This window comes from Callospermophilus lateralis, chromosome 9 (genome assembly GCF_048772815.1).
Source record: "Callospermophilus lateralis isolate mCalLat2 chromosome 9, mCalLat2.hap1, whole genome shotgun sequence".
Classification (NCBI taxonomy): Eukaryota; Metazoa; Chordata; class Mammalia; order Rodentia; family Sciuridae; genus Callospermophilus; species Callospermophilus lateralis.
In genome coordinates, this window is record NC_135313.1 from 103,331,260 (window position 1) to 103,358,708 (window position 27,449).

A 27,449-nucleotide genomic window follows, 5' to 3' on the forward strand; every position below is an offset into this window, starting at 1 on the left:
TTATCTCTGCTTGGTAAAGAGGCTCTTAAAAGCATTGTTGTAGTTCTTGTTAAAAGCTGTGTAAATCAAGGGGTTGAAAAAAGAATTGGAGTAGCCAAGCCACAGGAAAATGCTCTTCCAGATCGGGGGTAAGCTGCAGGCACAAAGGGGGCTGATGAGCTCCGCCAGGAAGAAGGGGATCCAGCACAGGACGAACACACCAATCAGGATGCCCACCATCAGGGCTGCTCGCTTCTCCTTCTGCTCCCGCCAGGAGTCTCCACTGGTCTGGAAGGTCACAGTGGCTCTGCAACGGGCTGTGAACACCATCTCAGCCTCAGGAGGTGCCTCCTTCACCTTAAAAGAAAGTAAGTGTGGAATTAAAAAAAAAAAAAAAAAAGAACACGGAAAAATGATGAACAAACTGAAAAAAATTCTTAGATTTTTCAGAGAAGTAGGTTCACAGGGCTAAATACTGCTCCAAAAGTGGGAAAGAGAAGTGAAAACAAAATCACAGCTTACTTGAGCAGAAATCTACGAGCCGAAGCTACTGCAGGGACCAGTGCAGAGTAATAAAAGAAACTCTAATTGACCAATTGATAGAGGCTCAGTGTGGACAATCCTAGGAGTTAGACTCCTTGAGTGGCTAGCAGGGGTGCAGGGAGAGTGCTTTTGTAAGTTGTATTACTACACAAGGTCCTCTCAGTGAGTACTGGAGAAAAATCCCGCAAATGGAGTGAAGTGGAAGTGGATCCCTTTCGAAATACATTGGATCATTCCCTTAACAAACCCTGCCCTCATGAGAAGCTTGTTTATAAGAGCCTAACCTGTTGGGGTTTATCAGAGCTAATCTACCTATAGAAGGGAAATATCCAACTCCAGCACCCTCCAACCTTCCAGCCCCAACTGAGGGGAAGGTGGGACTGGGAAGCCCTGTGAAGTTCACAGTCCAGGGGCACAGCCTCCCCCCGAAAAAAATACTATAATGCCTAATCACAGGTTTAAAATGCTCCCTGTCCCTCCAAACCTTACTGTTTTTCCTTACCCAATATATCGTGCTTACCTTTCCACAAGCAATTACAAAACTACAAGGCAAAAAGAAGTTTGATGAGACTTGGCAAGATCAGAACCAGAATCATATGTGGCCATATTGTTGGAATTATCAGACTAGAACTTTTTAAAATATAATATACTAAGGACTTTAATAGAAAAATAAACAACATGTAAGAACTTTTGGATAATCTAGGCAAAGAGAAATTGTAAGAAATAATAAAAAAAAAAAAGCTAGAACTCATAGAAGAAAACATAGGGGAATACTCTAGCATATAGGCACAGACAACAACTTTCTCAATAGGACCCCAGAAGCTCAGGAAATAATATCAAGAATTAATAAATGGATGGCATTAAATTAAAAAGCTTCTGCACAATGAAGAAACAAGAATGTAAAAACAGAACCTACTGAATGCAAGAAAAGTCTTTGCTAGTTACCCTCTAACAGAGGATTATTGTCTAGAATATATAAAGAACTCAAAACACCCAAATTAATAAATGGGAAAATGAACTAAATAGACACTTCTCAGAGGAAATATAATGGCCAACAAATATATAAAAAAATGTCATCATTAGCAATTACGAAAATACAAATCAAATTACACTGAGATTTACTTTCTCTTCAGTCAGAATGGTAGCCATCAAGAATATAAACAATAACCGGACACTGTGGGGCATGCCTATAATCCCAGCAACTTGGGAGGTTGAGGCAGGAGGATCCCAAGTTCAAATCCAGCCTCAGCAAAAGTGATGTGCTAAGCAACTCAGACCCTGTTTCTAAATTAAATACAAAATAGGGCTGGGGACGTGACTCGGTGGTCGAGTGCCCCTGAGTTCAATCCATGGTATTCCACCCCCCCCCCAAAAAAAAGAATACAAACAATAATAAATGTTGGAGAGGACATGGAAAAAAAGGAACACTTTAACACTATTGGTGGGATTGTAAATCAGTACAACCACTATAGAATGGAACCATCATATGGCCCAGCTATCCTACTCCTTGGTATTTATCCACATATTATAATGACACATGCATACCCATGTTTATAGCAACACCATTCAAAATCACCAAACTATGAAACCAGCTTAGGTGTCCATCAATGAATGGATAAAATAAAATGTGTTATGTATATACAATGGAGTTTTACTCATCCATAAAAAATGAAATTATGTCATTTACAGGGAAATGGATGGAGCCTGAGACCGTTGTGTTAAGTCAAATAAGCCAAATTCAGAATGTCAAGGGTCATATATTTTCTCTAATGTGCAAGCTAAAGAGGAAAAAGAAAAAGAAAGAGGGCCAGGGTAGGGAATCTTATGAAAATTGAAAAGAGATTAGTAAAAGAAAGGAAAGGACCCAGGGAGAAGAAAGGGGGAATTAATGAGGAATGATACTGGCCAAATTATATTGTTAAGTTGTGTGCATGTACAACTATGTAACAACAAATCCTACTACTATGTACAACTATGGTGCACCAATACAAAACATGGAAAAAAGAAAAACAAGAAATGATAGAGTTCAAAAAACTATATCAGAAATGAAGAATGAATGGCTTTGTTGGGCTCATTAGTAGACTAGACATAGCCAAGGAAAGGATCTCTAAACTTGAGCTAGGACAATTGCAGCTTCCAGAACAGGAAAAAAAAAAAAAGACTGGAAGAGAGAGAGAAAAAAAAACAGACTATCAAAAAACTGGAACAATTACAAAAGGTATAATATATTTGTAATGAGATACCAGAAAGAGGAACAGAAGAAATATTTGAAGCAATAATTACTGAGCATTTCCCTTAATTAATGTCAGACACAAAACCACAGTTCCAGGAAGGTCAAAGAGCATCAAACAAGAAAAATGCCAGGTACATACATACATGAGGCTGTCATTTTAACCTGCAGATAAACAAAGATAAAATCTTTAAAGAAGCCCAAGGAAACAAAATACCTTACCTACAGAGGAGCAAAGATAGAAAGTACATCTGACCTCTGAGAAACCATATAAGCAAAAAAAGTGAAGTGAAATATTTAAATGTGTTAAAAGAAGAAAGGGAAAGAAAAATCTAGAATTTAAAAAATTACCCATTAAAAGTGAAAAAGACTTTGAAGAGTTTTAGTTCCAATACAAATGCCTTACAAGAAGTGTTTTTAAAAGTTCTTAGAAAGGAAATCATATAGGTCAGACACCTGGATTTACATAAAGCGCATCAGAGAATGAATACATGAAGGCAAAATAAAAATCTTATTTTTCTTATTTGAGCTAACAGGTAAGTTTGTTCACAATAAAAACAGCAATAATGTTTTCAATAACTCATGCTATTTATGCTTATGTATAAGTCAAATGAATGACAATATGATGCAAGAGAGGAGAAAGAGGAATTAGAATTATATGTTATTATAAAGTATTATATACCATGAAATGGTATAAGTTATTTGACATTGGACTAGGTTTGGATGTAACTGTACACTGCAAACTAAAGAGCAATCACTAAAAAATAAATAAAATATACCTGGTGTGCTAAGAGAGCGGAAATAACGTCACAAAAATTTCATTTAAACTGCAAAAGACAGAAAAAGCACAAGTCAAAAAGGAACAAAGAACAAGAGTAACAAACAGAAAGCCATAGCAAATATAGATACTAATCCCACTACATCAGTGATCACTAAGTATTATCATTCTGAATACATCAATTAAAAGAGCTCGTTGGGCTGGGGCTATAGCTCAGTTGGTAAAGTGCTTACCTCACATGCACAAGGCCCTAGGTTCAATCCCCAGCACCACTAAAAAAAAATAAAATAAAAAAAAAATTGTTGAGTAGACAAAAAAATAAGACCAAACTATAAATTGTCTAGAAGAAAAGAACTTTAGCACATATATGGATTTAAAGGGATGGAGACGGATATACCATACTACCAATAACCAAAAGAAAGTAGGAGGAGTTACAAGTTTGAGACCAGCCTCAGCAACTTTGTCTCAAAAAATATAAAGGGCTGGGGATGTTATTTTGCAGTAAAGCACCCCTAGGTTTATTTTCCAATACACCCAGAAATATAGTAGGAGTGGGTATATTTCAGACAGAACATACTTTAAAACAAAATTATGGTGAGTGAGATGAACACTGCATAATAACAGGATCTATACTCCAAGAATTTATTATAACCCTTAATGTGTATGTGCTTAACAATGGAACATCAAAATACATAAGGCAAAAACTGATATAATTGTGATATAGTTCATCCATTTCTCTTTTCAGTTCTATTTGGAAGACTTCAAAACCTCTATCAGAAATGGACAGATCCAACAGGGAGAAGAATCAGTCAGGATAGTTGGATTCAACTGTACCAATCAGTGGGTATAATTAACATCTATAGACTCTTTCAACAACAGCAGATTACACATCCCCCCTCCAGCTTACATGGAATATTCAAGATAGACCACATAGGCCTTAAAACACCTTAAAAATTCAAGAGTAAAAACTGTACAATGTCTGGTCTCAGACCACAAATGAATTAAATTAGAATCAATACAAAGATAGGCAAATCCTCAAATACATGAAGAAGCACACAACATACAAATCAAAGAGATCTTTAAAAATATTTTAAGCTAAATGAAAAGAAAATTTAACAAAATTCATGTGATGCAGTAAAAGTGATGCTTGGAAATTTAGAGCATCGAATGCATACATTTAGAAAGAAAAAAATATCCAAAATTATTCATCTAAATTTCTTAGGAAACTAAATGGAAAGAGAGAACATTGAATCCAAAGTAAGAAGAAATAAAAATTAGAGGAGAAACCAATCATTGGAGATAGGATATCAATGGAGACAAATCAATGAAGCCAAACTCTGGTTCTTTGAAAAGATGACATCAATTTGCTTCTAGACGAGAAAAAAGGAGGACACACATTACTCATATCAGAAATGAAAGCAGGGATATCACTACAGTCCCCATGCACATTAAAGGGACAACAAGAGAATACTGTGAACAACTCCATGCCCACAAACTTGATAACCTGGATGAAATATACCAATCCTTTAAAAGCCATGAGCTACCAAAAGTCACCCAATAAGAAATAGACAGTCTGGGGAGGGAACCAAGATGGCTGGATAGATGGCGAGATACCCTTGGTGCAACTCTGCCCCAGAGAAAAGTCAGGGCGGTAAAATATTTTGAGAATGAGGGAGAATTCTGGAAATTAGCATAGAAGTGATAGAAACCCTAAAACATTGCAGAGAGTCAGAAAACAGCCTAGAGAAAAGAACAAAGCAGTTTGCAACCTCAGCTGGAGCTTCTCAGCATGGGGTAGGGTTCCAACACTGCTGAAAAAAGGTAAGCAGAAAAGTTCCAAACTGCAGGAGACCTAGTTCCACAGTACTTAAGTTGGGGATCCAGTTGGGGATCTGGTTAGTCTAAAACTGATTCCTCCACTCCAAAAATGTACTTACTTTGGACTCCCCCCAACACTCTGAACTCAAACTCCAAAAGCAGCCACTACTAAATGCCGTCTTGGCTTATAGACTGGCAGCTGAACACTTGCCTCTGCCAGGAGCTTTGGGCCAGTGAGCCCTTCAAGCGTCCTGCAGCTTCCCAACTAGAGACTACCATAGCCAGAAACCTGAGTCCCACCAGGGTTTGCTCCGTGGGTATCAGGGAAGGTCTCCTCTTCAGTCCACAACCTAGGGACTGTAGCCGCTATCGCAAAGCCCTACTTTACCCACTCCTGTCCACTGGGAGTTGGGAAAGTTCCCAGCCAAGCCCCGCAATTGCAGGAAGATGGCAACCAGTGACCCCAACCCTGCTAACGTCTGACTCACCTTGGAAGGATCTAGAGAAGGTCTCCTTCCTAGTCCACAACCGTGAGACTGCAGTTGTTGGTGCAAAAGGCCTCCGCATTACTCATGCTTATCCGTAGGGACCAACAGAAAGGCACATCTGTGTTCGCTATAACTACTAACGCCACAAACCTCATCCCCAAAAACTTTCCTCACATGACCTAAGGATAGTCTCACCCATTCCCTGCAGCTCCAAGACCAAAGCCACAAACCCTAGCATCACCAATACTCAGCTTGCAGGGTGTAGGGAACGTTTCATTCATGTCCCACATCTCAAGAAATGTGGATACCAGTGTCACATGCCCAAACATGACCTGCACATGCCCAGTGTAAACTAGGGAACACCTCTGGAGCCCACGGACTAGACTACCAATGCTGGTGTCAACAGCCCTGTCATCACTCGTCCTCTGGGACCTGAAGAAGGTATCATCCAAGTTTCATTGCTCCATGAAAGCAGCCAACAGGGGGCTGGGGATGTGGCTCAAGCGATAGCGCACTCGCCTGGCATGCTTGCAGCCCGGGTTCGATCCTCAGCACCACATACAAAGAAAGATGTTGTGTCCGCCGAAAACTAAAAAATAAATATTAAAATTCTCTCTCTCTTAAAAAAAAAAAAAAAAAAAAAAAAAAGCAGCTAACAGTACCAGAAGCCCCAGCACCAACTGGAATCACCCCATGGGACCTACAGAAAGTTCCTTTTGTGTCCCAAAACATTGATTCCATGATTACAAGTGTCGTAGTGTCGTAGATCCCATCCCCACCTGTGCTCATCCAGCAGGACCTCCAGAACTGTGGCTTTTGGTGCCACCGGCTTGGGCATCTCACACATGCACCCTGAGAGTCTGGGAAGGGTTTTCCTTACATTCTGTAGCTCAGGGAAAATGCCTGCTAGTGCCACAATCCTTGGGCATCCCCTGTACTTGCTCTGAGGGACCTGGAGAGATTCCTTTTCATGTCCTATACCACCAAGACTGTGGTGGCTGCCCCCACAAGCCCAGTGTCATCAGGGCTCAAAACTCTTTGAAAGCCTACATCCATTGCAAACCTGTACAATTTAACTACCTTCATCTGTTGCTTCTGTTTAGACTATTAAGGAACCCAGAGACACTGCTGACATCAATCAAAGATGAAGAAGTCACACAAAAGCTATGTTTTTGAGCTCCCCTATAACCAGAGACAAAGCACCTATCCAACTGTCGTATGTAAATTTTTTAGAAATCTTTTCTTACAAAAACTGCATAAAATTGGGAGCAATGAACATTACATCAGATGTGCAGACATCCATGTAAAGACACAAGAAACGTGAAAGGAAACATGACACCTCTCAAGGAGGATGATAATTCTAATGAGGAAACTCAGGGTATGAATGAAAAGTTCACCAAAGAAATAGAAACCACTGAAGAGCCAGTCAGTGTGGGGAACTAGAATCTCCAGTCAATGAAATAAAAATACAATAGAGAGCTTCCCCCCAATGACTAGAACAAGCACAAGAAAGAATTTCTAAACTTGATGTCTTTTGAATTAATCTGGCCTGATATGTCAAAAGGGGGGTTGAGGAGGGAAAAACCTATTTCACAAAATAATAGCTTAAAACTTCTTAAGTCTTCCAAGAAATATGGATATCCAGAATTGATAATCTCAAAGTACCTTACCTAGATTCAACCAAAACAGATTTCACCAAAATATATTATAGTAAAAATGTCAAAAGTACAAGACAGAATTCTAAAAATGATAAAAGAAATCAACAAGTCATATATGAAGATCCATTATGCTTGCATCAGATTTCTCAGCAGAGACCTTAACTTAGATATAAATTAACAAAATAACCATAGAATATGTATGAAGAAAACTGTAAGACACCAATGAAAGAAATCAAAGAAGTAAATAAATGTTTGTGGGTCGGAAGCCTCAATATTGTCAAAGACGTCAGCTCTTCCCAACATGACCTATAGAGTCAGTGAAAGCCCAATCCCAACAATGAAAGCCCAAAACCTCAGAAAGTTATTTTGTGAAGATTACCAAACTGATTCTAAAGTTTCCATAGAGAAGCAAAACACCCAGAATAATCAACACAATGTTGAAGAAGAACAACTCCAAGATACACCATAAAGCTGCTGTCATCAAAACAGTGTTGTACTGGACTGGTGAAAGCTTAGACAGACACAGGAGATGGGTGGATAAAATAGAGACCCCAAAAATAAACCTGCATAATCAACTGGTCATTGACAAGAGCATGAGTAATGCAATGGATTAAAGGAGCCTTTTCAACAAATGATGTGGAAACAACTAGGCATCCATGGGGGGCGGGGTAGAATGAACCTAGACCTAAGCCTTATATCCTTTACAAAAATTAACTGAAAATGGATTGTATGCTAAATATCAACCATAAAACTAGAAAACTAGTAGATAACTGGAAAAGATTTAGATCACCTTGGATTTAGTGTTGACTTTTTAGATGTAGTACCAAAGGCACAATCCATCAAAGAACTGATAAACCAACTTCATTAAAAATTTCTTATCTGAACCACTCTAAGATTTCATCTCACTCCAGTCAGAATGGTAGCTATTATGCATACAAACAACAACAAGTGTTGGCAAGGATGTGGGGAAAAAGGTACACTCATACATTGCCGATAGGACTGCAAATTGATGCAGCCAATATGGAAAGCAGTATGGAGATTTCTTGGAAAATTGGAAATGGAACCACCATTTGACCCAGCTGTCCCTCTCCTCGGTCTATACCCAAAGGACTTAAAAACAGCACACTACAGGGACATAGCCACATCAATGTTTATAGCAGCACAATTCATAATAGTTAAACTGTGGAACCAACCTAGATACCCTTCAATAGATGAATGGATAAAAAAAATGTGGCATATATACACAATGGAATATTATTCAGCAATAAAAGATAATAAAATCATGGCATTTGCAGGTAAATGGATGGAGTAGAGAATATCATGCTAAGTGAAGTTAGCCAATCCCAAGAAACCAAATGCTGAATGTTTTCTTTGATATAAGGAGGCTGATTCATAGTGGGGTAGGGAGCAGGAGCATGGGAGGAATGGACGAACTCTAGATAGGGCAGAGGGGTGGGAGGGGAAGGGTGGGGGACATGGGGTAATTAATGATGGTGGAATGTGATGATCATTACTATCCAAAGTACATGTATGAAGACATGAATTGGTGTGAATATACTATGTATACAAGCAGGAAAAAAAATCTTTATGTATAAGGGACTAAGAGAGCCTCAGATTACAGGGTCAGGTAGTGCTTGCCTGTTAGAGGTCATCGAGGGGAAGACAGAGAGGATGAGATTTACAGGGAGAGGAAAGAGCCTGAGCAAAGCACAGAGCATGAAACAGCCTGGCCTGCTCAGGGGGTCACAGGAAGTTGATTTAGCTTATGAGAAGGGTGTGAGCAGATGGAGGTCAGGAATAGACCAGGAGATGAGGCTGGACAGGCAGAAAAACTGGAGACCCCACCAGGAAAGACCCATGTGCAAAGCGAAGGTATCAAAACCTTGTGAAAAAGTAATCGGGAGATAATGGAGAATTAAAAAGAGAAACAACGATTTCTTCTTTTGTTTCCTTTCGCTTTTTCTCCCCACTATCTCCAACTGTGAAATGTACGAAGATTTCAAAAGAAAACCAAAAACCCATAGTGATTGATCCTGACTCTACTTTGTCATTTTCACAGGTTTATTTCCCCTGCTGGATATTTGCACACAAAATCCCCACTTGCTTTTCCTTGCATTACATTTCCTCCAGTTTAATGAACCAGAGAGTTTATTTACTTTCACTACAGTGTTTTGTGTTTTGGTGGACAGTGAGCCATTCTCTCATTGGGCAAAATTAATACTTTCAGTATTTGTGTGGCCACATGTATGATATAGGGAGATGCTAGATTGAAACAGGTTTTGTTTAATATCATGATTTATTTTTTGAACCTCAAAAATTTTTTAAAAATTGAAAAAAAAATGATAGCTCTTACTCTTAAGCTGAGGAATTTAGAACACAAATCATTTCCCACATTTTAGATATTGTGTTTGGCACATACAAAAATTTAGTAACATGTTGTGTTTTGAAACATGATAATATATTAAATTCCCAAGAATCTATAATCCCATGGACACATCATGAACAAGATGCATGTGTATATTCCTGCTCTATCTCATCTCATTTCTCCATCCTCCACCAAAGGAGAGAATGGAACTATTAAGAATTTTGTGTCTATCTTTACTTCACCTTTTAAAAATAGCTGTATTAAAAGTGTATATACATCTAGGGGATGGGGTTGTGGCTCAGCGGTAGAGCACTTGCCTTGCATGTGTGAGGCACTAGGTTCGATACTCAGCACCACATAAAAACAAATAAACAAAATAAAGGTATTGGGTCTATCTACAACTAAAAAAAAAATCTTATCTGCAAGAAAGACTGTCAAGTCAATTAAGAGACAAACCACACTCTGTGAGAAAATATTTGCAAAAGCCACAAAAAAGGACAGTTATCCAAAATATACAGAGAACTCTCAAAACACAACAGTAAAAATGTGAACAATCTGTTTTAGAAATGAGCCAAAAAACTTTTACAGTCACCTCACCAAATAAAATAGAGATACCATATAATGTTAAGAAAAAGTGCTTCATTTCTTGTTATCTGGGAAAAAAATATCAAAACAATGAGATACCACTGCATGCCTATTAGAATGGCCAAAATCTAGAACACTGACACCTAAATTTTGTGACGATGGGGAGCTTATTCACTGCTGATGAGAATACAAAATGGTACAACCACTTTGGAAGACTAGTGGGTTTTTTTTAACAAAGCCAAACACACTCTTACCATAAAAGACATCTTGGTATTTAGCCACAGGAGTTGAAAACATATGTCCAATCAAAAGCTTACACAGGGATGTTTATGGCAGCATCATTCATAATTGCCCAAACTTGAAAGCAACCAAGATGAAATTCAGCAAGGGAGGGAAAGGATAAACTGCTTCATATCCAAACAATGGACTATTATGCAGCACTAAAAAGCTATCAAGCCATGAAAAGACATGGAGGAAGCTCAGCTGCATGTTACTAAGTGAAAGGAGCCAATCTGAAAAACTATATACCAAATGATTCCGAGTATTTGACATTCTGTACAGTAAGAAATCATTGAATACCAGACATTGGCACAAAACAGCAGAAAGAGAACTGAAGATTTTGGGGACAGTAAAACTATTCTGTATTATACTACAATAACAGCAGAAAGAGAACTGAAGATTTTGGGGACAGTAAAACTATTCTGTATTATACTACAATGATTAGTACTTGTCATTATAAATTCATCCAATGTGGCCCAGTAAACCCTAATGTAAACTATAGACTTTGCTAATGATTGTCAATGTAGGTTGATTTTAGTAAATGTGCCACTATGGTACAAGAATGTTGATAGGGAGGCTTTATGTTGGGGAGGGGGACAGGGGATATACAGTGACACTATACTTTTTTACCCAATTATGCTATGAAACTAAAACTTCTCTCATTTATTTAACCAATAAAACATACTACTGAATGGTTAAAGCAACATGAGGCTGTTCCACTCCTGCTTGACACTTCTTTAGCCTCATGCAAGAAGCATTAATTCCATAATCCATCAAAAAACATTAGGTGAAAAAGTTACAGAAAATATATGTTAAGATAAGATTGAAAGATTCTTCAGGGAGACAGAATAATGGTCCAAACCCACAAGACCAAATAATAAGGTCAGGAGTCTTGGTGTCAGATGCAGGCGTAAGTCCCTGTAAGCTCCTCTGCCTCTCCAAGTCCATTTCCCCTTTTGTAAGTTGGGATAATGTTGTGGTTTGGATGTGAGATGTCCCCCAAAAGCTCATGTGTGAGATAATGCACGAAGGTTCAGAGAAGAAATGATTGGGCTGTGAGAGCCTTAACCCAATCAGTGAATCAATCCATTGATGGGATTAACCGAGTGAGAACTGAAGGAGATAGGGCATTGGCGGGGCATAGTTTGGGGGTATACATTTGTATCTGGTAAGTGGAGTCTCTCTCTGCTTTCTGATCATCATGTGAGCTGCTTCCTTCTGCACACTCTTCCTCTATGATATTTAGCCTCACCTTGAGCCCTGAGGAATGGAGTCCGATGTCTATGGATGGAGACCACCAAAACTGTGAGCCCCCAAATAAACTGCTCCTCCTCTACAGTGTTCTGATGAGGTGTTTCAGTCATAGTGGAGAAAAAGCTGACTAAAACAGGTAATGAAAGTCCCCTCCCCACCAGGGATGTCACAGAGATGAATTACAAATGAATTTCCATTCTCACCATGGCCCCTGGCACCTGAGTCCACATGTTCTATACTTAAGGCTAGAACTAGAGGCTGAGACCAGGATCACTGGCCCCTCACAAAGTCTGCAGCTATACAGACACGTGGTAAACATTGATACTGCAAAAACGGGTAGAATGGCAAATAGATTAAAAGAAACAAAAATGCCTTTGTGACAATAATTAGCTACCATCCACACCTCTCACCCCCATTCCCTGGTTAACTCCTATTTACCTGCCTGACCTCAACTTAAAGCCTGCCAACCCTCTCAGAGGAGCCTCCCTGATCCTCTGAACTCATGTGCGGCTCCCTATTTAGGTAACACAGTTTTCCTCTTTTGTGGTCATTTGTGTGATTGAGTATCACATGTGATGTCTAGCTCCTCCTGAGCCAAGCTGAGCAAAAGCAAAGAACTGCTTTCTTAGCACAATAGCTACCTGGCAACAGCACTTGCTGCCTGGTAGGTGCCCAGGAAATATCTGCTTAATTAATGGTTTATCCCTGAAACAGAGTGGTCTGCATCTGCATCTCTCTTCCTTCTCAGAATGCTGCCCGTCACGACCACAGATGTCGCTCAATGTACAGAGGTAAGAGTCTCCCAGGCAACCATGGTGTCCAGCTCTTCTTCAAGACACAATTGGAAGTACCTGTCAGGATGGTCACAGGACCATGGGGCACTTGGCATTGTTCAAAGCACTTTGACTCTTCTTTTCTCACCGGGATCAAGATGGTGATTCTAACTAAGTTTCCACATGGCCTGACTAATGCAAGGTCAGGCCTGCTCTTGGCACTACCTTCAGATGCTGTGTCTGCTCCCTCTTCCCTAGACCCCCACGTTTATTTATTTGGAAAATCACTAAATCAGTCTAGAATTAATTGTGAAAATTTGAGCAAAAGTAGACTTTTCCTGTACCGATGCACACCCAGCATCCTCTCACCTGCCACTTGGGAAGAGAATGAAAAGGTGAGTTTTCCAGCATTTGAACACATAGCATCTCCATCCCCTGTGGGCAAACATGCTCTCTAAGAGGGCAGTGGAGGACTGCCAACCTGCCAGAGCACCCTCTTTAATAAACCTCCAGAGTTCCTCAGTGCACAGGCAAGGGCTGCAGGTTACCCTCCTCTTTAGAGGAAAAAGTCTGACCCGCCCCACATCTCAGAAGACCACCAGGTCATCCGAAGAAGTCTGAGTGAGAAAACAGGTATCCTGAAATCATTCCATGAATACTTCTCCATCTCTTATCAGGAGGCAGAGGTCCTGACAGAGCATGAGAAGAAGTAGAAAATGGTTTTCTTCCCACTGAGCTCATTAGTGGGCACTTTTCCTTCCATTTCTCAGCTGATCTAAATGACCTCCCAGACACTTGAGTTTCTCCTGTATGTAATGCAAATTCTAAATCCTTAATGAAGTAACAAGTTGGGGCTGGGGATGTAACTCGGTGGTAGAGCACTTGCCTGGCACACATGAGGTCCTAGGATTCATCTCCAGCTCAGCAACAACAATAGTAAAAAGGAAAAAAAAAAATGGATGAAGTAAGTTAAGTTGAAAAAAATTCCATAGAAAGAGAGGGAAAAAAAAAGGTAAGCCTGCTGTTTAAATATGTGCATTTGAAACCCCTGGCTCCATCCCGGGAGTGCTGATCAGAGCCCACCTTGGCTCCATCAGGATGTCCGTTTGCCAGAATCCCTGTGATCACAGCTTGTCAGCCTGAGTCTGGTACCCGATCTAATTTCAGGCTGATTTCATAATTTTCCCAAAGTATTCATGTGTAGAGTAATGCTGGAAGGCTATGGGATCTTTCCAGAAACAGCCTCAAAAAAAATAAGCCACGTGTGGGTAATCCTGGTTCAATAGGAGACTGACCAGTTTGGCTTTTTCTGTTCAAAATGGAACAGAAACTGAAAGATAAGAAGAACTATCTCCGAGAAACTCCTAGCAACAGACATTGTGCTAAATACTTGCAATGAATGGCACTAATTCATCTACACATCAAGTCCTTGAGGCATTACGGTTAAGAAGCCCTAATCAAAAAATATGAAATAAAAAAATTCTCCAAAATCCAAAACTCTTTGAGCATCAACATGACACCACAAGTGGATGATTCCACATCTGACCTCATGTAATGGGTCACAGTCAAAACACAGACACATTAATAAATTGGAAAATATATATGATAAATACATATTATATATTATTATTGTATAATAAATATATGCTATATAATATATTGTATATTCATTAATAATGTTATATATATATATATATATATATATATATATATATATATATATATAAATATGTATGGAGAGAGACACACACACACACACACACACACATACACACTCCCCAAAATACTAAACACTTCTAGTCCAAGCATTTCAGAAAAGGGATACTCAACCTGTGTTGTTATTATTCCCATTTCACAGTTGAGAAAGTATCCTGAGAGATTAAATACCTTTGTCCAGGGTCACACTCCTGCTTATTGATAGAGCTGGAAGTCCAACTTGGGTATTTTGAACCAAAGTCCACACTCTTACATATTATTTTTCATCCTTAAGTAATTGATCTCAGTACCTTCTCTTGGAATTATTTTCAGATCCTATTTAAAGCTTGGGATGCTTTCAGAGTGGATATCTATGGCTCCCTAGGCAATATCTAGGGCCTCTGGCAACCTGTGCTGGGATCATTCCTAAGTCTCCTTCTTTTCTGCAATTTCAGTCTGTGCCCTTGATGTCCCTGCATACCTGTCTGATGACCACTCAGGCTCAAGAGACCTCTTACCTAGGGTTTAGAATCTGCTAATCCAGAAGGCAAGAATATGACTGTGGGATGCACACCATCAGCAGTACCTGGCACTTTCCAGTCCTGCGGTACAAGGAGGAACACAGGTTAGTGAGATGGAAGAGCAAGGCCCACACAAACAGGGAAGGTGGAGCCAAGACACCTACCCAGTCTTTCTGGTCCCTGACCTGTAGGGTTTCTTTCTGCCACGCTGAGACAGGACCTAAAATATGAGTGTAGCTAAATGTCTCTATATGGTCTGAGATTTTTCCACCCCAGATTAATCAAAGACCAAGACTGACAGATGACAAATGTACAAACACTTATTGATTACCCAGTGTGTGTTTGGGGGCCTCGTACTGGAATTTCCCATCAAGTCTCCACTTCAAATATCCTATCCCACCATGCCCATAAGTACTCTGCTGTCACGGCATGGATTCTGAGTTATCGTTCAGAACACGCGTCGTGACCCATACTCCAAGAAGGCAGGGACCTTGAGTCCCATCCACTGGAGACTCCCTAGTACTTGGCATAAGACATATAGTTTCAATAAATACTTGTTAAAAGAATGAATGTTTGGAAGGGGCAAGACTCTTGCATTCCTGCAGGTTTTGCTAGCACAGACCCTGACAGCCTTTGTACTAGACTACCATTTCAAGGATGTTTGTACAGCAAACAGCGTTGGAAAATAAAAATGGTATCTCCCTGTGGAAAAGAGGTAGGTTTGTTAGCAACCCACTACAAAAATATGTGAGTTTCTTTTATAATAATATAAAATACATCTAATATAATGGTATGGTTTGAATATATGTCCTCTTCGAAACTCATGTTGAAAATTAATTGGCTATGAACAGTCTTAGGAGGTGTGGCTTTTAGAAGGTGTTTAGGCCATGAATACTCCATCATCATGGGTGGGCTTAATGCCTGAATGAAAGGGCTTCGTGCCCTCTGTCTTGGCCCTTCTATCTTTTGATACATAATGATGGAGAGATGAGGCCCTCACAAGATGTTGGACTTTCCCAGCTCCAGAGCTGTGGGCCAGTAAGTTTCTGTTCATTGTAAATTAGTGAGTCTCAGATATAAACATAGAGCTCACATTGTGTAATAATATCCTTCAACTCCACCCCAAGAGTCTAGTGTCTTCTGCCAGCAGCCAGTTAGTGATGGCAGGCTGACTTGTTGGCGTGTAAATCAGGTAAAATCACAGGCCCTTCACAGTTCTGCACATTTGTCTAGTGCCTGGCTAGGTGTTCCATACACGATCATACTCAGTTACGACAGCAACTGTGTGAGGAACAAATGAGGAAACCCAAGGCTCAGAGCAAGTTAGGGACTAACTATGATTCCAATTTGAGTCCTTATTTCTATAGCCAGAACCAAGAAAAGCTTATCTATAACAGAGGCTTATTTCAGTGTTTCTGTGAAATGGTATTATAGAGTAGGACCTCAGTGAATGTCGGCTTCCTGTCCCCATTCCTTGCTTCTCTAGGAAAAACTCCAGCTTGCACAGAAAGAACCTACAACATTTGCAATGCCCTAACGCAAATATAAGATGAACATCTTAATAAGAAGAACTAGAAAAGCAAAGCACTAAGGGAGAGAATGGTCCCTCACCACTTATGGAACCTACCAGTTTACACCGTGACCACACAGGTCAGAAACCCATTATGGCAAGACTCTACAAGGCAGGCATCAGGCGACCACAGTAATCCTTTAATGCCTTACAACATCTGTGGGACACACTGACAGCTGCACAATTATGGTTGAAGGCAACCTGAATTATAATGGGAATGCCCATTTCTAACCAGAGCCCTTAGGTCAGGTCTCAAAACAACTGTGGCTTCCTTTTCTCTGAGATAATCAAGTTCTAAATCCAAGGTACTTTAAGGAGATAACTAAAATATCACCTAACGTAAACAGAAGCTGTCTAGCTTGTCTGACAACCTAGAACAGGGAATTTTCTCAGCTGCTTTTCTTGTGCAAAAGAAACCAAGCAAATAATTTAAGGAAACTTTCTTGTAAAAAAAAAAAGAAAAGAAAAGAAAAGCAGAGGACTGCGAGGGTTGATGAAAATAATCTGCTCATTCAGTGTAATAAAATACACAACAGAATAGAGTTGATATAGATCATATCTATGTTACATAGGTATGATCGTCACTGAAGGCATAATTGTTATAATGTTTAGATTTGGAAAACGTGGATTTTTTAATTGGGAGTTTAATCACTCTGGCAAGGCAAAGAATTCACTGGAGTTAAGGCTGAAAAGGGGAAAATGAAAGCAAGAGTGTCAAGTAGGTTAGATCACATTTGTGTTTTCATCTCTAACTCCATCTAATCCAAAATCATCCCTCTTCACATGTCGGTGACAATGGAAGGTCCTTTGTGGAGGCCTGAGCTCTTACCTTTGGGTCTCTGGACTCCTTGACTAGTGATTCTCAGTGCAGGGGAAGGGTGCAATAGAGAAAGAGGAGGTTTTGTCTTTTAGATCTTGCATTGTCCAGACTCAGTGTTCTGATATGCCACCTTATGGGGCCCTGAATCCAGGAATAAAGGTCACCCTCTCAAAGAGTCCTACTTACTCCTGCACTGTGGGTTCCAACCCTTGAGGTGAGCCAGCAGGAAGAAGGCTGAGAGAGCAACACCCTACAGGGAAGGGTTTCAGGAAACAAATGCAAATTGGGCAAGCTAGGAGCTACATACTTTACTGGGCAGCAAGTTCAAAACTTACTTTACTATTCAAGAAATTCTGTAATCTATCAAAAAAACTTTAGAGCCGTGGAGTTTGAGTTTACATCCTTCTGGGAGGCCCAGCCTTCTCTAAGAACTACACAGATTTAACAACTAGCTAACTGCAAGGTCAAAGTGGATCATACCTGTTTACACTCTCTTTGTTTCTCTCCTACCTGCTTTTAACTTCCCCCAACAATCCAGTAAGAGAGAAAAGAGAAATGGAAATAGTGGTAAAGAGTCAGGACAAACACAATGATGTAGGGGGAGCAAAAAAGACTTTTGTAGGGAAGGGAGAGTCAGAGATATTTCTGAAGGGTAGAAGGAAAAGACTCCTTGGTAAGCCCAACTATTTTTTGTTGGTTGGTTGGTTGGTTGGTGGGTTGGTTGTTTTTAATTCTCAAGTAGGTGCCAATCTTACAAGTATCTAAACTTAAGCCAGTGTTTTGTTGCCACTAATGCAATTTGATCTGTAAAATTTAATTTTCTAGTTAATATAGCCCTGCCATGGGAATGTGTTTGAGCCCACAGTATTTTTAGCAGATATCAGAACAAAAAGTGATGACTACCTACTGTTCTCTTCCCATATGTGAGCTCAGGCCAAACACCACTGCTTGCATGTGTGGTTCTATCTATAAGTCCACTGGCTGCTTAGTCTTTGGGATGGTTGGTATGGGAAGTAAGCATTAGACAGGCATCAAAAACATCACAGGTTCAGATAAGGATACTCCAAGAAAATAAAATTACATGCCAATAGCCCTGAGGAACATTGGTGTAAAAATCCTCAACAAAAACACTAGCAGATCAAATTCAACAGCACCTTAAAAGGATTATTTACCATGATGAAACAGAATTTATCTCTGGAATACAAGGAATGGTTCATTAAGAACAAATCAATAAATGCGATATATGATATTTTTGTCAGATTAACAGAATGAAGGACAAAACCATGATCATCCCCATAGATCAAGAAAAAGCACTTGACAAAATGCAACACTGCTTCATGATAAAAACTCAAAGGAGACAGAACAAGATGAGGAAAATGATCTGGTGATCTCTCCCCACAGACACACCAAGTGGAACAGCTCGTCACACACCAAACCACCTTCACGAGAGTTTTAAGGAAATCAGGCAAGAGACCCTAGTATCAGCATTTTGTATAACAAAATGATAGAGGCACATTGAAGAAGGCAGGAAGGAAGGAGTTGCCTGTATCAACCCAACTCCAAGCAACCCAGCAAGGAGACAGATGCCTCTGCTTAGAGGAGGAGGAGGGAATTAAATACTGGCCTTAGACTTGAAACCCAGTTCCAGGTGTACTAGGGTGAAACCCAGTGCTAGGCAGACTCCTGTGACCCCTACCACCAGGCCAATACACTCCAACTGAGCCACTGGAACTTCATTAGGCCAGGTAGGAATCCACCTACTAAGGAGAAAGGCATGAAAACTGCACAGGCCTTTATCTCAGAGCCCAGTGCCAGGCCTGCTGAGGTGAGACCCAGCACCTGGTAGAAATTGAAGGCCCCATATTGCAGGCTAGAGCTCACAGAGCCTTTAGACCAGTTCCACCATAAAAGAGAGAGAGACTTGTGCAGTGGTAGGACAGACCTGAGTTTCAGGCTGCATGAGTTACAGCTTTGGAGTGGGCCTAGGATATACCTCCCCTCCTCCAGGATTGTTTAGGCCCATGTGGCTTGAGACTCACTAGGTCTAACCCAGCCTAGTGCCAGCCCTGGTGGCCAAGGGTCTGTCTCCACTACTCATCCACCAACCTCAGGCAGCACAGCTATCATCAGGCCAGTGCACAGAGGACACTAGAACCCTGGGGCCCTGGAACCAGGGAACTGTGCTCCAGTAAGATGGGCTCATGTTGTGGCCTGCATCACCACTGCCTCCAGTGGGGGGCCTTGATACACCCTAAAACATTCTTGGGCTGAAAAATACACTCCCTGAAATTAAAAATGCTATGGAAAGCAGCTAAAGCCAGATAGATCAAACAGAAGAATCAGTGAGCTCAAAAAGGCTATTTGAAAACACACAACTGGAAGAGAAAAAAGAATGAAAAGTTTATGAGAACTTTGGGATAGTATTAAGGGAGCAAACATTGAGAATATTGAGGTCCAAGAAAGATTTAAGAATGCCAAAGTGGTAGAAACTTTACTCAAAACAAAACAAAGCAAAAACTTCACAAACCCAGATGAGAAAACAAATATCCAGACACAGAAAGATGAAAGGTAACTGGTCAAATGCAGCTCAAGCAAGTCTACCTCAAGACATCTTATAATCAAGCTTTCCAGGTGAAAGATAGTCTCGAGACTTCACGAGAAGAGAAACAACAGATAGCCATACTAATATGAAATAAAATCGACTTTAAATCAAAAGCAGGAAAATGAGAATGTCATTATATAATGATAAAGGGCTAGGCACAGAAAGACAAGGACTGCACGATCTCATATGTTGAATCTAAATGAGTTGATCTTATATAAGTTAGGAGTGGACTGATGGTCCCAGAGGTGGGGAGGCATTGAGGAGAGGTGGGGAGAGGTTATCAAAGGGTACTAAGTTACAGTAAGATAATAGCAAGAAGCTCTGATGTGGCATTGCACAGCATGGTGACTACAGATAACAATGACATACTGTACATTTCAAAAATAAAAGAAAGGCTTTTCAAAGTTTTCACCATAATGAAAAAATAAATTTTAAGATGGTAAATACGTTTAACATGATTTAAACATTACACAACGTACACAAGTATAGAACATTACAAGGTACCCCTGTTAGGATGTACAACTGTTTTATATTTATTTTTTAGTTGTAGTTGGACACAATATGTTTATTTTATTTATTTTTATGTGGTGCTGAGGATCAAACCCAGGGCATCCCATTTGCTAGGCAAGTGCTCTACCGCTGAGCCACAACCTCAGCCCAGTATCTACAACTTTTATATTTCAGTTAAATATTTTTTTAAGTTAAAAACCAAGCAAAAAAAAAAAAACACTCTCAACAAATTAGGTATAGAAGGAATGAACCTTAATACAAGGAAGACCATATGTAGTAAACTCACAGCTAACATCATACTGAATGGTGAACAGCTGAAAGCTTTCCCTTGAAGATAAGGAACAAGACAGGGATGTCCATTTTCACCACCTTGAGTTAACATAGTACTGGATGTCCTAGCTAGAGCAATTAGACAAGAAAAAGAAATTAAAAACATCCTAGTAGCTGACCAGGAGAATGTGAACAGAAGAAGAATGCAGTTACAATCTGATATATTCCACATCTCTCCTCCTCCCACAGCAACTTTAGAAGCTGCATGTTCAAAGAAAGGACAAGTGACCCAAATCCATGAGTTACTGTCTGCAAGAAAGCTATGCAAGAGGGCCCCCAGACCCATATAAAACTTTGAGTGAAAGTAAAATAAACTTCTATTGATTTGAAAGTTATATGTTTCTGCAGCACAACTTAGCTTTTCTTGACTTAAGAGAGATTGTAAATGCCAACTTTGGCGCATCATGAGGATTCAAGAAGATGAATGTAAAGCATCAAAAATAGTAAATTCACATTTTTCCTTGTCTATTTTTGAAAATGGCATTTTGTCCTAAAGGATTAATCACTGTTTAGCAGCTATTGCAGACTGCTTTCTGATAATATTTTAGTATTGGGACCTAGCCACAGAATTGTGAAAAAAAGAAAAACGAAAAAATGAAGGATGTACACAGCCTCCTCAACAGGACTCCTGTCGCCCACAGAAAACAGTACGAACACTTTGCAGCACCTAAATTCAACTCAACTAACTATCCTGGAAGTGTAAAAAGAAGTAGGTGGGGGAAAGTACAGAGATAGCATTTCTGGCATTATTTTAAATATCTGTGGTTGTGTTTTGTAACTAGAGATTTGCAAATGCTGACTCAGGAAAATTACTCAGGATTTTGATCAAGGACTTGCTGGAGTCCCTAGAAGCAGGATGCTCTAAGACATTACCTCATCTACAGTCTCAGCCTCTGTGATTCAAGACTTGTAAATATGACAGACCAGTATTGTGTATTACAGAAGTGCAGGTCCAAAATAAGGGCTTGCCTTACCTCCCACTGCCAGCAAGTGGCTAAATCACAACACTGCCCCTATCACCTGGAGCTCTTTCTCCCCAACACAGGCCACTCCAGGATTGGACAGCCTCCTGTCTGGTCACCTCTTCCTTAGGCCACCTGCCTGAATAGAGTCCATCAAAAAGGAACGCTAAAATGCTGCTTGGCAAGCCTTTCCGGAGTTCATTTCATTGTGATTTCTCTGGGCGCACATTGGATTGACAGAGCTATTAAAAGTCAGCCCCTACCTCTGACAGAAAAGCTATAATCACTCAGGCTTTTCCAAAGCGCCCTCTCAAATAACATCATTAGTTCTGAATAAAGTTCTCCCTTTCAACACTTTGCAATTATGGCCATGACGTTCCTATTTTATGATACAAAGTTCTTCTGCCATTTAATGAAAAAGAGTCTACTTTTAAAAACATGTACTTACTAACCTAAATATCTGGGTTAATTTTCTAACATTCAAACAAAGCTAACAAGGACGAGTAACTTTCCCTTCCCCCCACCCTTGTGCACTCCCTTCCCAGTCCACATATTGTATTTGGAAAGGGTAAGTAAATAAATCCCATTATTCTCTAGGACTGGGAGCTTGTTACTTGAAATAGTTGACCCCCAAATAAGAAAGTTTGGGTTTCCAGGGTGAGGAGGGAGTTGAGCATGGGTGAGGAGGGCTCTGGCTGAAAGGAAAAATCTGCATGCAGAATGATAAAATTCATTTGGAAGAGCTACCAAATGTACTTTTCTTCATCTCATTACATTTCCCATAGAATCTTCCCTCCCCTTACATATTGACAGGCAACAAACACCCTGTTGATTTTTCTCTACTCAGTTCTGCCACCCATCCTGTGCCAGGCACTATGCTAGGTACTTGACCTTCTTCATCTCATGTGATCCTTGCCAAGAGCCATATAAGGTAGGAATTAAATTGTTTAAAGATGAGGAAACAAAGCATACAGAAATTAAGCAACCACTCTAATGCCCTAAGCTAGTACTTAGGGCTAGATTCAATGATTCCGTTTCTAAGACCGCTAGAAGGATAGCACTGGGGTTGGGATGCCCAAGGAAAGTGACACTTGAATTATGTTACCCACAGTTACCTTTGGCAGGGAGCTAGCCAAAAGAGCTGGGAATATGGTCTTTGGACTGCAAAAGATTGACTGGAATCTGATGGAGACAGAAAATAAAGGGTGAACAGCCACAAGAATTTCGTCTTCTACAGCAGGATGGATTCCAGCACACCACAATCCCACATTATCTAGCCGAGATCAAGAAGTTGGCAGCTCCAGGACTAACAGACATAACTAAGCCGAGGAACACGGAGCGTGTAGCTAATTAGACACGACCTCGCCACTGTCTAGACAAGCCAGCCGTACCTGCAAGCCCCCTTTAACCCCACACTGCTGCAACATCAGCTCATACTTATTACCTGAGTAATAAAACCTTCCACTTGGTCTTCCAAAGAACTCCCGTTTTTGAGCGCGCACAAGGGTGCAAGCTTCCACCCGCTCTATCTTAGGCTGAACTTGCTCCTCCCCCAGAGTTCCACCTCCCCAACGCCACAGCCTGTCCCCTCACCTGCGTGGTGGAGGGCAAGGGCTGCACAGCCCGGCGGCGGCGCCCGAAGCGAAACTTGGCCGCCTTGTAGATCTTCCAGTAGACAAACAGTACCACGCCAAGCGGCAGGTAAAAAGCGCCGCAGGTGGAGAAGACGGCGTAGGAGGGTTCCTGGCTCACCTGGCAGCGCTGGAGCTGAGCGTTGTACGCCTCGCCCCAACCAAAGAGCAGAGGGGCCAGGGCAATGAGCGCAGATAGTGCCCAGGTGAGCGCGATCATGACAGCTGAGGCACGGCGGCGGGTGCGTAGCGTGTATTGCAGGTGACGCGTGATGGTCCAGTATCGGTCCAGAGCGATGGCCGCCACGTTCCAGATACTGGCGGTACAGCACAGCACGTCGAAGGAGATCCACACATGACACAGGCTCCTACCCAGCTGCCAACGTCGCCCGGCCGACAGCTCGCTCACTAGGCTCAGGGGCATCACCAGCGCGGCCACTAGTACGTCCGATACGGCCGTCGAGGCCACCAAGTTATGCGGCACGCGATGAAAGGCGCGGACACGCAGGATGGTGACCAGAACCAGCAGATTCCACAGAAAAGTGGCCGCGATCAGCAGTACTAGAAGCGTCACCACCAGCACCGTGAAGACCGAGAAGGGCGTCTCCCGGCCAGGCAGGTCGGTGCCTCCTGGGGTGGTCCCGAGGATCTCGCTCGGGGTTGGGGTACTGGTGCAAGTCTCAGGTCCTCCGAGAAGGGCGGCTCCGTTGGTGGTCGCCAAGAGGTTAGCGGCTTCCATGGTGCTCTGGCTTGGGGCTGCAGGGCAGGGGACGTTCGCTTTGTCCCGAAGCTGTACCTGGATAGGGCGGGTGCAGGCACAGAGAGAGGGCACTGCGTACTCAGGAGAGGACCCAAGTGGATTTAGGTCGCCCTATCCTGATCTCTCTCCTGGGCTGCAGTTTTTCTTTGTTGCTTCTGCCTGGAGCCCTCGTGGACCTTGGACCCTCTTTTCCAGTGGAGGAAAATGAGAGACTGGACCTCTCCACTCTCTCCAGCTCCGTTCAGAGGCCTGCTCCCTCCCACCTCACCGCGGTCCCCGGGGCAACCCGCTGTCTGAAGATCCGGAATCCGAGAGCGCTGCTCTGGGTCCGCGCGCCGGGGCGGGCTTGGAGCGTTGCCCCCACCCTCCCCTCGGAGGCTGAAGCTGAGCTGCTCCTGGAGTTGGGCAGGAGTGGTTTGGAGAACCCACCAATAAGAGCCAGACCTGCAACGTCGTCCCCACCCGTCTCGCGGCTTCTGGGGGCACGGAAAGCACCCGGACTGCGGTAGTCTCCCACAAAGGTTTAGAATCCTATAGGAATTCCGTGGCCGCCACCTCCGTGAATCCTCGGACCTGTCTGGTGGCACTGATTGACACTGAAAACGTAGGGTGCCGCCGCATACCGGCCAGAGGGGTTTTGATTTCTTGGAATCCAGGAGTCTACCGGTGCCTATTGGAGATTTTTTTTTTTTTTTTTCAAAGAAAGAAAGAAAAAGATAAAGTTCCTAGGCAGCCCCCTGCCCTTGTACTGCCCCTTCATTCGCAGCCCTTCTGCCAGGAGAGGGCTACTAAGTACCTTGAGAAGTTCACTCCCTGGTTATATGCAAAAAAAAAAAAAAAAAAAAAAAAAAAAAAAAAAAAAAAAAGGCTTCTGAGCAGTTTGGCAAAGACCTGGAAGAGGAATTTATCCCCATCCCCAAATCACCCGAACTTCCAGCGCCCTCCCTTTTCACTTTCTAATATCCCTGTCTTCCAAATTCGTACTGTAGGGTTTTCTTTTTTGTTTGTTTTTGCCATGCTAGGGATGGAACCCAGGGGCCTCATGCGTGCTAAGCAAGTGCTTTACCACTGAACTACACCCCTAGTTCCAGGAGTTATTTTTATTGACCCTTGGGCAAAGGTAGAAAACACTTAAAAACATGAGATTCCTCTCACTCTCTCATTCTCCACCGACTCCAACTCCTCCTTTTCAGTCTCATACTTAAAAAAAAAAAAAAACAAAAAAAAAAAAAAAAAAAAACCTCATTTGTAATGAAATCAACCTAAAGCTGCATCACTTCTGTTGGTGGGAGTAGAAGAGAAATATAACTGACACCCCCCCTTCATAGCAGCATAATTGGTTTGTTGCTAACCCTCTGAGAACAGAGCAGCAGGCTAATCTGGGCGCTCAGGAGAGCCCAATGGGCCCTGCACCCTGAGAGTGAACTCCCAGAGAGGACTCTGGAAAGGCCACCCATGATGAAGGCAGGTGGAGGGATTTTCTTCCCTGGTTCACCCAGCAGCCCTACCCCCTAGAACCTGAACCATCTTCTCATGCTGGTTGGACACCCTTAAGAATGTCCTCTCCTTTACCCTCATTTGTTCCTTCACAAGTAGGCACTGTCTACATTCTTGGTACTGTGCATGACAGTTCTCACTCACATAGGACAGCATACTCACAGGACCTAAAAAGTAACATTAAAGGAGTCAAAGTAAAAGTACTTGGGCTTATGTTTAGGCTTAAGCTTCAGGTAGTTGTAAAAACATCAGAAGTGGTGAATTCTTCAGAGAGCACAGAGATGGGGAAGTGGGGGTCGGGGAGGCTTCTTGGAGGAGGGGGCTGTTGAGATTTTACAGAAGTGTAAGGAAGGAGTTCAGATTGGGAGTGGAGGAGAGCAGGCCAGCTCTACTGTGAATGGCTGGGTGGAAGCTACATGCACATGGGGTGTATATGCAGGTAGATATTAAGGGTCCAGAAGAAGGCAGAATTTGGGAAAATTAACCTAAAGAAGAGAAACATCCTTTATAATATAATGGAGACTAGCCTTCAAAATACTTTTGCAATGATATCCTCCCTCATTTTTCAAATAAGCATAACAAAAGCAATGAATACTATAAATGTATAAATATTCATATTGCACCAGTCAGATATATGACATGCTTTGATTCTCAGTCTTTGCTCTACTCCACATACATTTTTCATGCTTAAAATCAATTTTTTATTTTGCCAATTTCTCTTAACACTTTTCATGCTCCAATATATTCTCTTCCGAGTTAACACTTTTTATGTTGTGCCATTTTACCAGTTGGGCTTTCTAACACAGTCTTCTCATCTTAAAAGTGGGGATAAATATCCATGTTATGAGATTGTTATAAAACTAAAGACCAGTAGTACAAGGTAAGTATTCAGTAAATGATGACCACTCCTGCTCTTTTTAACCAAACTTTAGCTTCAGTTCTCTTCTAATCTTCATATAAGATTGTTTTGTGTTTATTTTTATGTAGTTTTAATCTCACAAATATTTGTAACAACAAAACACTTAATTTCAATAGAACTTACAACCTTTGTAGGCACCATTCCCATTTACAGATTTAAAAAAAAAAATTGAGATTCGCCAACTTGCTGCAATGGACTAAATTGTATCCTCCACCCCCAAAGTCATATGATAAAGCTGTAACCTCCAATGTGACTACATCTGGAGGCAGGACCTATAAAGAGATAATATGATCCAATGCGATCAGAAGGGTAAGAGCCTTTATCTGATAGGATTAATGTCCTTTTAAAAAGAGACAGGAGAGAGCTCATGCTCTCTCTCCCCCATGTGAAGACACAGAGTATAATGGTTAATTTGAATGGTCAATTTGATTGGATTAAAAGATGCCAATGATTAAGAGGTTTCTGGGTGTGTCAATGGGGGTGTGTCTAGGAATGATTGGCATATGGAACAGTGAACTGAAGCAGAGATGCCCCTAAGTGTGGGCAGCACCATCCAATAGGTTGGAGGCTTGGATGAACTAAATGTTGAAAGAACAAGGAAGCAGCAGCAGATAGAAACTGGATTCTTCTTGATTGCTGCTGTAATTGCCTGAAGCCACCAGGCTCCAGCTCCTTCACTCTTCCGAAGTGGACTCTGCTGGTGATTCTCTAGAGAGTTTCCAGAAGCCTTTGGTCTAGGGTAGTATTGTTGATCCATCTTGTTCTGAGGTTTCAGCATCTTGGACCACACAGCTACTGTTTTCTCCAGCCTGCAGACAGCCATTGTGGACTATCCAGCTCTGGTTGGGTAAGCCCAATCTAATAAATCCCCTTTTTATAATC

The 27,449-nt window shown here is 41.5% G+C and overlaps 1 protein-coding gene across 1 annotated transcript; it reads right to left on the bottom strand.

Moving 5' to 3' along the window:
• Window positions 1-27,390, bottom strand: LOC143407581 (5-hydroxytryptamine receptor 5B). Its single transcript, XM_077110320.1, has 5 exons — window positions 27,246-27,390; window positions 25,724-25,815; window positions 24,415-24,546; window positions 23,354-24,187; window positions 1-336 (listed from the first exon to the last, which is right to left on the bottom strand). The coding sequence occupies exons 1-5, from the start codon at window positions 27,388-27,390 to the stop codon at window positions 1-3; spliced, it is 1,539 nt and encodes a 512-aa protein (XP_076966435.1).
• Between the last annotated feature and the right edge of the window lie 59 nt (window positions 27,391-27,449).

Excerpts from the sequence above, each read along its gene's own strand:
- LOC143407581 (XM_077110320.1), bottom strand. The coding sequence starts at position 27,390 with ATGGCTGTCTGCAGGCTGGAGAAAACAGTAGCTGTGTGGTCCAAGATG. Across the intron at positions 25,816-27,245 it reads GCAGAGTCCACTTCGGAAGA|GTCCTGTGAGTATGCTGTCC; the intron begins GTGAAGGAGCTG and ends GTTACTTTTTAG. Across the intron at positions 24,188-24,414 it reads GCCCCGGGGACCGCGGTGAG|GTACAGCTTCGGGACAAAGC; the intron begins GTGGGAGGGAGC and ends CGCCCTATCCAG.